The 12,274-nt window shown below is 56.9% G+C and overlaps 2 protein-coding genes across 3 annotated transcripts; both read left to right on the forward strand.

Moving 5' to 3' along the window:
• Positions 1 to 126: 126 nt before the first annotated feature.
• LOC135301483 (carboxypeptidase A1-like) lies at positions 127 to 6,148 on the forward strand. 2 transcript variants are annotated; one of them, XM_064421636.1, is made up of 11 exons: positions 127 to 527; positions 2,372 to 2,453; positions 2,849 to 2,983; positions 3,128 to 3,226; positions 3,782 to 3,883; positions 4,150 to 4,251; positions 4,361 to 4,471; positions 4,654 to 4,744; positions 5,332 to 5,531; positions 5,805 to 5,889; positions 5,961 to 6,148. In XM_064421636.1, exons 1-11 carry the CDS (start codon positions 463 to 465, stop codon positions 6,146 to 6,148), a joined length of 1,260 nt encoding a protein of 419 aa, XP_064277706.1. In that variant the 5' UTR covers positions 127 to 462. The 2 variants fall into 2 exon arrangements, with proteins under 2 accessions (XP_064277706.1, XP_064277705.1); XM_064421635.1 differs by lacking the exon at positions 127 to 527 and adding an exon at positions 851 to 1,294.
• A 20-nt stretch (positions 6,149 to 6,168) lies between these two features.
• Positions 6,169 to 11,454, forward strand: LOC135301490 (carboxypeptidase A1-like). Its single transcript, XM_064421644.1, has 11 exons — positions 6,169 to 7,001; positions 7,143 to 7,224; positions 7,390 to 7,524; positions 7,604 to 7,705; positions 7,790 to 7,891; positions 7,969 to 8,070; positions 8,176 to 8,286; positions 8,513 to 8,603; positions 8,908 to 9,107; positions 9,294 to 9,378; positions 11,232 to 11,454. Exons 1-11 carry the CDS (start codon positions 6,937 to 6,939, stop codon positions 11,417 to 11,419), a joined length of 1,263 nt encoding a protein of 420 aa, XP_064277714.1. The 5' UTR covers positions 6,169 to 6,936; the 3' UTR covers positions 11,420 to 11,454.
• The last annotated feature ends 820 nt before the right edge of the window (positions 11,455 to 12,274 follow it).

Raw genomic sequence — 12,274 nt, forward strand, 5'->3', positions numbered from 1 at the left:
CTTTTTCTGCGAGTAACTTTGTAGTAGCTTGTCATTACACATGCATTACTAATCATAATTATGATTGACTTACTCATAGCAATGTGTAATGAAGAAATCCATGGAAACAAAGAGGTGTTTCCTTGTGGTTTTGGGGCTCCTGTGAGCACGCCATCCCCACCGTCCCACGCCCGCGGGTTGGGAGCCGCCCGTGCCCACGGCAGCTGGGAGCAGGGACACTCATCCAGGACCCACTCACCGAGGAAGACGTTATCAGATCCTCCCTAATTTGGCTGCTCTTGTGTTGACTTTGCCAAATAAAGCAAACATTTGGGCTGGCGGGAGCCCTTCCTGCCTGCTCTGTTTGTCGCTGCCGACGCCGTGGGGACGGCGGATGCGGCCCCGCTGAGGAGCTCCGGGAGGGACCCCCAGCACCGAGGGGGTGCTGCCCACCCTCGGGGCCCTGCTCTGCTCCCACCCACCATGGAGACCCTGCTGGTCTTCCTCGCCCTCCTGGGGGCCACCGGCACCCAGCAGCTCTTTGTGGGGTGAGTCCTGCTGGGGCGGGGGGCGGTGGGACACCACGGCTGGGATGGGGACGGCCCGTCCCCACCAGTGTCACCCAGACAGGGGTGGCATCCCCAAGGATGGAAATCCAGCAGGGTTTTCTGCCAGCCAGGAAGGATTTGGTTCCATCCCAGGTTTGGAGCAGGTAGGAATTAGGGAATGCTGAAGCCTGGGGGCGTCGCTCCAAGCTTTGCCAGGCTGTGGAATCCCAGAGGATATGGGGAGCACGTGTGTGGATCAAAGATGATGGCTGTGGAGCAATCCACAGTTGGGAATAAAAACAAGGATTGCTGGGAATAACAGCCAAGGATTGCTGGGAATAAAAACCAGGGATTGCTGGGATAAAACCCAAGGATTGCTGGGAATAAAACCCAAGGATTGCTGGGAATAACAACCAAGGATTGCTGGGAATAAAAACAGGGATTGCTGGGAATAACCAAGGATTTTTGGGAATAACAGCCAAGGATTGATGGGAATAAAAACCAGGGATTGCTGGGAGTAATCAAGGATTGCTGGGAATAACAGCCAAGGATTGCTGGGAGTAAACCAAGGATTTTTGGGACTAACACACCGTGGGAAAGAACAAGATGTGGCTGGAGGGAGGGCAGCACTTTTCCAGGATGAACATCCTGGTTGCAGCTCCTGCAGATAAGAACAGCACAGTCCAGTGCAGGAATGAGGCTGAGAAGGGGGCACGGAATACAGGAGGGGGTCAGGACAACCCAAAACTCCCAAAGCTTCCAGAAAGGTCTGAAGGAATGGACTGGCAATGAGAACTGACTTGTAGAGAAAGTGGGAATTCCGTGTTTGGAGTAGGGAAAACTTATCCATAAAAAGATCTCCAGGGTGCTGGACATGCCACCAGCTGGACCAACGCTGGAGCCAGAGCTGGTGCTCTCATGACCCAGGGAACAGATGGAGCTGTGCCAGGGGGGTTAGGTTGGATATCAGGAAAGGTTCCTGATCCAGAGGATGCTGGCACTGCCCAGGCTCCCCAGGGAATGGTCACATTCCCAAGGCTCCCCGAGCTCCAGGAGTGTTTGGACGAAGCTCTCAAGGACAGGGTGGGATTGTTGGGGCGTCTGGGAGTTGGATTTGATCCTTGTGGGCCCCTTCCAGCTCAGGATATTCTGTGATGTGACTGACCCTCCTTCCTTCCTGCTTTCCTTCCTCCCTGGACATGATGCCATGGTTGAGGGATCCATCAGGATCCCATCACTCTCCTCCAGCCAGGGGGTGGCTGGGAGGGGTCCGAGCACCTGGGAATGTCCAGGGAATGTCAGGGCTGCTCCCTGAGTTTGGAAAAACCACAAGGATTTCATGCCTGCCCGAGTCCCCAAGGCACAGAATGGAAATTGTTATCACCCTGGGGAGCTGGTCAAACTGATAAATGGGAGCTAAGAGGATGAAAGGGGAAAGGTGAAGGAATTTTGTGCCGTTTTGGGAGCAGCTTTAAGCACTGCCCAGCAGGAGCGGTCGGAGGTAGAGGATTGATCTGAGGAAACCTCTCTCCCATAGAACATTTCCTCCTCTCCAGGGGCTGTGCCTGTCCTTGGGACGCCCAACTGGGACCTCTGCTAGGGAGCACATCCTCAGATACAGAACATATCCATGGGAGATATTCCCACCATCTCGGGAGCTGATCAAACAAGGCTGGAGATCACCTCAGGCCCCAGCCCTTGCTCCTTTCCCATCATGGCTGCTCTGAACCTGCATTTTTTTTTCTCTCAACACCAACAATTGATGCATTTTCCAACCCTCTGAGGCGGTGTGGATCTTCCCCAGGCCCGAGTGCCCCCCCTGTGACCCCTCTGCCTCCCTGCAGGGACCAGGTCCTGCGTGTCACTGCCAGCAACGAGGAGCACATGGCCCTGCTCGGAGTGCTGGGCGAGCAGGAGGAGCTGCAGGTGAGCCCCGAGGGGTCCTGAGCAGCCCCTGGTCACAGACCCTGCTGAATCCAGGGCTCCCTCCTTCTTCTGCCTTCCCATCCTTTTTCCTCCCCATTTTGGAGTTGTATCATTTAGAACCATAAAAAAATGAATTTAACCTGGGGCTCCTTGAGCTCAGAGCTCCTGTTTTGTATGAACTGGAACATCCCACAAATACTTCAACAACCTGGGCTGAAACCTTTCTGTAAATCCCTATCCAGACATCCATCTGTGGCCCAAAATTTCCTCAAAAACCTTTTTAGATCCTTCATGGAACCTGCTGAGACCCCTGGAGGTGCTGGGGAGCTCAGTGGAGGAGCACCAGCACAGGATGGGGCCGAGTTCTCCCTTTCAGCTCAACTCCTCCTTCCCAGGTGGATTTTTGGCGTCACCCCAACAGCCTTGGCCACCCCGTGGACCTGCGGGTGCCCTTCCCCAGCCTCCAAGGAGTCAAAAATTTCCTGGATTCCCATAATTTTTCCTACAGCATCATGATCGAGGACGTGCAGGTAATGGCTGTGACGGGAACAGGATGAGCTCCTGCAGCTCAGCCCTGAGAGAAAGTCCAAAAAGTTGGAAATCAAGAAGAAAAGTCCAAACCCCTGCTCCTTCCGGCCTTTTTGATCTTGGGGTTTTTTTTGCCTCCTAACCAGGAATTATTGGATGAAGAAAAGGAAAGCATGAGGAGGTCTAGGAGGGTAAAGAGAAGCTCCAGGATGTTGGATTTCGCCTCCTACCACACGATAGATGAGGTACCTTTCTCTGCAGAGCGTTGGCTTTGTCCTGCTGGGCTCACAGCCATGAGGTGAAGGTCGTGGTGAGTCCTTGGTGACAGGTGAGACCTCCCTGGGACACGCTTCTCCTCCTTGGTGGAGCTTTTACCTGAGATGGGGACTGGGAAACCTTCCACATCCAGCGTGGCCACTCCTGGAATCTTCCATCCTGTGGTAGACATTTTCAGCTTCACTTTGGGGGTGCTTGGAGCCCAGTTTGGGACTGCTCAGGGCTGTGGTGGTGTTGGGAGGTCTCAGAGCTTTTCCCCCCACCATTCATTCTAGTTTTCCAAAAACGTTGTGATGGGCCTTTCCCTGCTCACACAGAGCCCCAGCCACCTCGTGTGGGAAGTGCTTCTCCAGGGAGGCACGAGGTCTTCTCCAGGGGAGCCCCAGGTCTCCAGGGAAGCACCAGATCTTCCCCAGGGAAGCACCAGATCTTCCCCAGGGAAGCTCTGCCTGTTGCTGGACACCCTCAAAAGCAAAAGGTGAGAAGCAGGCTGAGCCTCGTGACCCAGCAGCTCCTCCTTCCAGATCTATGGGTGGATGGATGTCCTGGTGGAGGATCATCCCAGCCTTGTCAGCAAGATCCAGATCGGGCAGAGCTACGAGCACCGGCCCCTCTACGTGCTCAAGGTGGGTCCTGGGGCAGCCTCGCCCTCAAAATGCCCCTCAGGATGAGAAGCTGTGCCAGGGCAGCTCAGGGTGGGCACAGCAGGAATTTCCCCATGGAAAGGGTGCTCAGGCTTTGGCAGGGGCTGCTCAGGGAGGTTTGGTGTCCAAGGAACTCCTGGAGGTGGCACTCAGGGCTCTGGGCTGGGGACAAGGTGGGGATGGGGCACAGGGTGGATTCCGTGATCCTGGAGGGTTTTCCCAACCCCAGTGATCCCGTGACTCCGCAGTTCAGCACCGGGGGGTCGAAGCGCGCGGCCATCTGGCTGGACACCGGCATCCACGCGCGGGAATGGATCACCCAAGCCACCGGGCTCTGGATGGCCAACAAGGTGACCTTGGGATCACCTGGGATGTGGGACCCCGATTCTTACCCCGCATCCATCCCATCCCTCATCTCCGAGGGGCACCGGGGCAGCTCCTGCTCCTCTCCCTGCACAGATTGCCAAGGAATACGGGCAGGACCCGTCTGTCACGGCCATCCTGGACAGCATGGACATCTTCCTGGAGATTGTCACCAACCCCGACGGCTTTGCCTTCACCCACAGCTCTGTGAGTGTGGGGACACCATGGGGGGATCCTGTCCCAGCGCTGTCCCCAGCCATGGCTGTCCGTGGTTTTTGGGATGTGGGACAGTCCCTGGATGGTTTTTGGGATGTGGAGATCCCTGGAGATGCTTGGGCAGGGCTTGGGGTTCACATCCCTGTTCCAGTGTCCTCTCCGTGTGCTCCTAGAACCGCCTGTGGCGCAAGACCAGGTCCATCAACGCCGGGTCCCGCTGCGTCGGAGTGGATCCCAACCGAAACTGGGATGCTGGGTTTGGAGGTGAGACCTCAGCCAGCAGCTCCCCACGCTGGGCATTGCTTGTGCCTCAAAACATCAAAACTTCCTGCTGGAGTGGAGAAAGCCAGGGATGGAAATATTAGTTCTGTTTTGTCGGGCCAGGGTTTTATGAGCTCTTAAAAGGGAACCTAATCCACCCAAGGATAGCTTGGCTATTACCTTTGGAGGCAAATAATGAGCAGGATGGCTTCTGCCGCAGTGTTAGAAACAAAAGGGTTTAATAAAAGGAAAAACAATAAACAGAAAATCCGAGCCAGGTACAGAGGTCTGTTCCTTGGTATAAACACGTTCACAAAAGCCTCGTGGTGCCTTTGTTCTCTCCTTTTCTACCTGTTGGGCCAGGCAGGACCTTTTGGCTCCTATCCAATTAGGTGACTCCAAGGTTTTAGTGAAGTCTCTCGGGTCCTATGAGGTGGCTTTTCACCTGATCGTTGGGAGAAACTTCTGGGCTTCCTTCCTTTTTTGGGGGACAAAGGCTAGTTTGCCCCTCTCTCACTGGGGGCGTTCTCCTACACTCCTTCAACGAAACCCTTCCTGAGGGATCCTCTCTGGATCTCCCCCTGCTCCAGGTGCTGGCTCCAGCAGCAACCCCTGCTCCGAGACCTATCACGGCCCTCACGCCCACTCTGAGAAGGAAGTGAGAGCCATCGTGGATTTCATCCGCGCCCACGGGAACGTCAAATCCGTCATCTCCATCCACAGCTACTCCCAGATGCTGCTCTTCCCCTACGGATACAGGAGGGCGCCCACGCCCGACCACCAGGAAATGGTGAGGTGGCCCCAAAACGTGGGGCTGTGACCACCTGGCAGAGTCAGGCAGAGCATCCCAGGAGCCTCCCTGCTCCTCCTGTTGGATGCAACCTGAATCCTGAATCCTTGCACCTGGGTCCTGGAGGAGGGTGGTTGTGAGGTGGACCTCAAACATCAAACATTAAGGGGTTTTTGGGAAAACCTACAGCAGAAGGGATGGGGAATGATGGGCTCTAGATCCCCCTGCCCCATGATCCACCAGATCCCACCAGTTTTGGTGGTTCCTTTGCAGAATGAACTGGCCAAGAAGGCCGTGAGCGACTTGGCCGCCGTGTTCGGGACGAAATACACCTACGGCAGCATTGCCAACACCATCTGTGAGTGTCCCTCCCTCATCCCGCTGCCAATCCCTCGGGAACGGGCTCCATCTGGGCTCCTCTCCCTGCAGACATGGCAGGAGGCACCACCATCGACTGGGCCTACGACAACGGGGTGAAATATTCCTTCACCTTGGAGCTGAGGGACTCGGGGCGCTACGGATTCCTGCTGCCCAGCTCCCAGATCGTCCCCACCGCCACCGAGACGTGGCCGGCGCTCCTGGACATCATGGTGCACGTCCTGGAGCATCCCTACTGACCCCAGCACCTCCCACAGCATTCCCTCCTCTCAATAAACCCTCATGGAGATTCAGTGGTTTCAGGCACCCTCGTTGTTTTCGTGCTAAACTCCAAAAAAAGGGTGGAAAAGGACTCCCAGTCCTGCAGGTGTTGATTTTCCCCTTGTGACTTTGGCTCAAAGTCCCCATCCTTTGGAGCCAACAGCCAGCATGGGAGGAGATGAGGGTTTTTGGGCAAGCAACCCCAAATTTGTGGGGTTTTGGGCAGCTTTGCTTCATCATCCCTTCCTAGGGAGCTACAAGGAGAGATATGGGGTACCCTCAGGATATTTGCTGTTTATTTTTGGCTACTGGGACAACTGTCACCTGCTCTGACCTCTGTCCTGGGCCAACCTTAACACCGCTTTCCTCAGCCAAACTTTAAAGCAGTTTCCCCACCGCTGTGGGTTAGGGATCCAGCTCACCAAGCCCCAAGTGAAAATCTGCATTTCCCACATTCTCAACCCAAACTGATCCTTTCCCTCCCCTCAGCCAGTGCTGGAGGTCGTGGGATTTTGGCACCTCCCGGTCTCACCTGGCTGGCAGCTGACTCACCACGGCCCCAGCAGGGTCCTGGGACAGGTTTGGCCAGGACTGGGAGCGCCTGGATGGGGACAGCAGGGCCTGACCTTGGCTGGTGGCAGCCAGAGCCTTCCCAGGGCCCTGGGAAAAGGCACAGCCGGAGGGGCCGGGCTGGGGCCGCCATCCCATGGGATTTAAGCGGCCCCAGGGCGCTGCTGGGGTGTGAGACCGGCTCTCCCCGCTGACCATGAGGCTCCCCGTGCTCCTGGCTGCCCTGGTGGCAGTGGCCACCTGCACCGAGACCTTCTTCGGGTAGGGGGGCCGGGATGGGGAGGTGGCACAGGGGAAAGGCTCAGGGGAAATCCCCGGGATGGGGGATGGATGGGTGGGGTGAGGTTGGACTAATGGGGCCGGAGCTCGCCCCACACCCCTCAGCACCCCCTGACCCCACAGGCACCAGGTGCTGCGCATCACCCCCCAGAGCGATGAGGAGCTGCAGAAGGTGCAGGAGCTGCAGCACCTGGAGCACCTGCAGGTACTGCGTGTGGAGGTGGATTTTGGGGACAAACCCCCCAAGCAAAGCAAGGATGGGGTTGGACGTGGGATTATGGGAAGCAAGCGGTGAAAAGCGAGACAGGCTGTGCTGGGGGCGCATCCCAAGGCAGGGTCTCACCCCTCATCTCCATCTCTCCCCATCCAGCTGGATTTCTGGCTGGCTCCGCGCAGGCTCGGGCTCCCCGTGGACATCCGCGTGCCCTTCCGCAGCCTGCAGGCGGTCAAAGCCCACCTGGAGGCCAGCGGGGTCTCCTACTCCATCATGATCGAGGACGTGCAGGTCAGCGGTGCCGCAGGGGAGGCGAGGGAGGTGGGATCCCACCAGGGGCAATGGGGCTCATCCCACCCGTGTCCCACAGGCCCTGCTGGCTGAAGAGCAGATGGAGATGCTCCGCAGCAGCCGCCAGCGGTCGGTCGACACCAGCACCTTCAACTACGAGACCTACCACACCATCGATGAGGTGGGAAAGGACAAGATTTGGGGCATTTTGGGGGGAAAAGTTTCCTCTTGGGTTGGGAGTGACCGCCATGTCTCTCATTCCCAGATCTACAATTTCATGGACATGCTGGTGGCCGAGAACCCCAACCTGGTGAGCAAGCTGGAGATCGGCCGCTCGACCGAGAACCGTCCCCTCTACGTGCTCAAGGTGAGGGTCTGGGGATCGTGATCCAGAGGGGACAGTGGTGACAGGGACAAAGCCAACCCTCCTCTCTGCTCTGCCAGTTCAGCACAGGGGGCACCAACCGCCCGGCCATCTGGATCGACACCGGGATCCACTCCCGCGAGTGGGTGACACAGGCCAGCGGCGTCTGGTTTGCCAGGAAGGTACTGGCACATCCCAAAAGGGCCGCCCGCTCCTCAGGAGCTGTGGGGTGCAGCTGGGTGACCCCACAGCAAGGACGGGGAGCCCCAAACCGCCATCCTCTCTAGATCGTCGAGGATCACGCCAATAACGAAGGAGTGGCCTCCATCCTGGAGACGATGGACATCTTCCTGGAGATTGTCACCAACCCAGACGGCTATGCCTACACCCACACCACGGTATGCCCCAGACCTCCTCTCCCTGGTTCCTACAGCTGCTCTGCATGGGGCTGGCGGGGGGCTCCATATCCCTCAGAGGGCAAAGCCTCCTCACCCACGTTTCCATGGGATGGGAAGGGGCCCACCATGAGCTGTGGTGGGCAGTTCCAGCCCAGCCAGGAATTCCTGGTTGCCAAGATCCCCTCCATGGCAATGAGGAATTGCTGAGGTGGCTCTGCCCTTCCAGAACCGCATGTGGCGCAAGACCAGGTCCAAGCACGCGGGCGCCATCTGTGTCGGAGTGGACCCCAACCGCAACTGGGACGCAGGTTTTGGAGGTCAGAGCTGTCCCCTTGCCCCTGAGGAGCGTTTCCACTCTCCAGCTGGAGGCTCCAAAGCTGTTTCTGGCTCAAAATGTCCCCTGGGGAAGAGGTGGGATTTGCTCTCCGTGGCAGAGCCGAGGGTTTGGGCTTCACCAGGGCTTTGATGTCCCAGTGACAAATGAAAGTCACCGTACAAAGCTCTCGGAGGAGCCCCAGGAGCATTCCTTGATCACCACCAAGGAGCTGAGGGGTGGGAAAACCTCTTGGGCTGGGAAGCCCCCAGATCCCCACTGTGTTCTCACCATTCTCTTCTCCACAGATGCCGGAGCCAGCGGAAACTCCTGCTCAGAGACCTACCATGGACCCTACCCCAACTCGGAGCCCGAGGTGAAATCCATCGTGGACTTTGTGAAGAGCCACGGCAACATCAAGGCTTTTGTCTCCATCCACAGCTACTCCCAGCTCCTGCTCTATCCTTACGGCTACACCACAACCCCAGCACCAGATGACCAGGAACTGGTGAGGCCCCTGTGCTTGGAGGGGTTGGCATGGGGTGGAGCTCTTCTGCTGCCCCAAGGAGGAGCCACCTCTGCCCTGGGTCCCTTGGGAAGCTGGAAGGAGCTTTGCTGCACCCAGAATAAAGCTGTAACCCACAGGTTTTTTTCCTTTCTTTGGCTCATCTTTCCCTGTTTTCTGCATTCCCAGCATGAGATTTCTGCCAAGGCCGTGGCAGCTCTGTCCTCCCTGTACGGCACCAAGTTCCAGTACGGCAGCATCATCACCACCATCTGTAAGTGCTGGGGCAGCCCCAAAAGCCCCAAACCCCAAACCCATCCCAAACACCCCATGGGATTCCTGTACAAAGTGATTGGTACATGGGGGGCAGCCCCAAAACCCCCAAATCCCAAACACCCCATGGGATTCCTGTACAAAGCAATCAGTACGTGCGGGGCAGCCCCAAAACCCCCAAAAGCCCCAAATCCCAAACCCATCCCAAACACCCCATGGGATTCCTGTACAAAGCCATCGGTACATGCTGGGGCAGCCCCAAAACCCCCAAATCCCAAACACCCCATGGGATTCCTGTACAAAGCCATCAGTAAGTGCTGGGGCAGCCCCAAAAGCCCCAAACCCCAAACACCCCATGGGATTCCTGTACAAAGCCATCAGTAAGTGCTGGGGCAGCCCCAAAACCCCCAAACCCATCCCAAACACCCCATGGGATTCCTGTACAAAGTGATCAGTACGTGCTGGGGCAGCCCCAAATCCCAAACCCATCCCAAAAACCCCATGGGATTCTTGTACAAAGCAATCGGTAGGTGGTGGGGCAGCCCCAAAACCCCCAAATCCCAAACACCCCATGGGATTCCTGTACAAAGCCATCAGTACGTGCTGGGGCAGCCCCAAAATCCCCAAATCCCAAACCCATCCCAAACACCCCATGGGATTCTTGTACAAAGTGATTGGTAAGTGCTGGGGCAGCCCCAAATCCCAAACCCATCCCAAACACCCCATGGGATTCCTGTACAAAGCCATCGGTAAATGCTGGGGCAGCCCCAAAACCCCCAAACCCCAAACCCATCCCAAACACCCCATGGGATTCCTGTACAAAGCCATCGGTAAATGCTGGGGCAGCCCCAAAACCCCCAAACCCCAAACCCATCCCAAACACCCCATGGGATTCCTGTACAAAGTGATCAGTACGTGCGGGGCAGCCCCAAAACTCCCAAATCCCAAACCCATCCCAAACACCCCATGGGATTTTTGTACAAAGCCATCAGTAAGTGCTGGGGCAGCCCCAAAACCCCCAAATCCCCCAAAACCCCCAAATCCCAAACACCCCATGGGATTCCTGTACAAAGTGATTGGTACATGGGGGGCAGCCCCAAAACCCCCAAATCCCAAAAACCCCATGGGATTCCTGTACAAAGCCATCTGTAAGTGCTGGGGCAGCCCCAAAACCCCCAAATCCCAAACCCATCCCAAACACCCCAGGAGATTCCTGCACAAAGCCATTGGTAAGTGCTGGGGCAGCCCCAAAACCCCCAAACCCCAAACCCATCCCAAACACCCCATGGGATTCCTGTACAAAGCCATCGGTACGTGCGGGGCAGCCCCAAAAACGCCCAAATCCCAAAAACCCCATGGGATTCCTGTACAAAGAGATCGGTACGTGCTGGGGCAGCCTCAAAACCCCCAAATCCCAAACACCCCATGGGATTCCTGCACAAAGTGATCTGTAAGTGCTGGGGCAGCCCCAAATCCCCCAAAACCCCCAAATCCCAAAAACCCCATGGGATTCCTGTACAAAGCCATTGGTACGTGCGGGGCAGCCCCAAAACCCCCAAATCCCAAACACCCCATGGATTTCCCATACAAAGCAATTGGTAAGTGCTGGGGCAGCCCCAAAACCCCCAAATCCCAAACCCATCCCAAACACCCCATGGGATTCCTGTACAAAGCCATCAGTACGTGCTGGGGCAGCCCCAAAACCCCCAAATCCCAAACACCCCATGGATTTTCCAAACAAAGCAATTGGTAAGTGCTGGGGCAGCCCCAAAACCCCCAAATCCCAAACACCCCATGGATTTCCCATACAAAGCAATCCAGGCTCTGAATCCCTCCCATTTTTCCCTCCCCCAGACAGAGCGAGTGGCTCGACCGTGGACTGGACCTACAACCAGGGCATCAAATACTCCTTCACCTTCGAGCTGCGGGACACGGGGCGCTACGGCTTCCTGCTGCCTGCCAAGCAGATCGTGCCCACGGCCCAGGAGACCTGGCTGGCGCTGAAGGTCATCATGGAGCACGCCCGGGACCACCCCTACTGAGCTGGGAGCAGCTGCAGAGAGGGGAGAAGGCAATCAGTCAATAAACGGAGAGAAGGATGAGAAAAGCTTGTGGTTGTTTTTCCTGTTTTTCCCAAATTGGGTGGAAAAGCGCTCTTGGAGTTGGTGATGGCACAAACGGGGTGTGCTGGGTCAGTGGTCTGGAAAAGGGATTGATGGAAAGGGCGTGAAGATAGCAGGAACAGAAAGGAAGGAAGGTGGTGGTTTTCCCTTTGATCTGGCAGAGGGTGGGAAGGGAATTGGGCTCTGGGACATGAGGATTTATTTGGGATCCAGGAGAGCTGCAGAGGGACTGGGGACAAGGGACAGGAGCCAGGGAATGGCTGCCAGTGCCAGAGGGCAGCCATGGGTGGGATCTTGGCCATGAGGAATTGCTGGCTGGGCTGGAATTGCCAGAGCAGCTGGGGCTGCCCCTGATCCCTGCAGTGCCCAAGGAAGGGCTGGAGCAGCCTGGGACAGGGGAGGTGTCCCTGGAATGAGCTCTGAGGTCCCTTCCCACCCAAACTGCTCTGGGATTCTGGGATTTGGGACACTCAGAATCCATCCCCAGGGATTTTTATGGAAGTTGGGGATGGAAAAGGGAAGGGAGACCCTTCATGGTTTCCTGAGATTCCCAGTGAAGCCCCTGGATCCATGAATGTCCTGGAGAGGAGATGGATCCAATGTCAGGCTGGGAGAGCTGGGAATGTTCCCTGGAGAAGGGAAGGGTGCAGGGAGAGCTTCCAGCACATTGCAGGGGCTCCAGGAGAGCTGCAGAGGGACTGGGGACAAGGGACAGGAGCCAGGGAATGGCTGCCAGTGCCAGAGGGCAGCCATGGGTGGGATCTTGGCCATGAG

This window comes from Passer domesticus, chromosome 5 (assembly GCF_036417665.1).
Source record: "Passer domesticus isolate bPasDom1 chromosome 5, bPasDom1.hap1, whole genome shotgun sequence".
NCBI classification, from domain to species: domain Eukaryota; kingdom Metazoa; phylum Chordata; class Aves; order Passeriformes; family Passeridae; genus Passer; species Passer domesticus.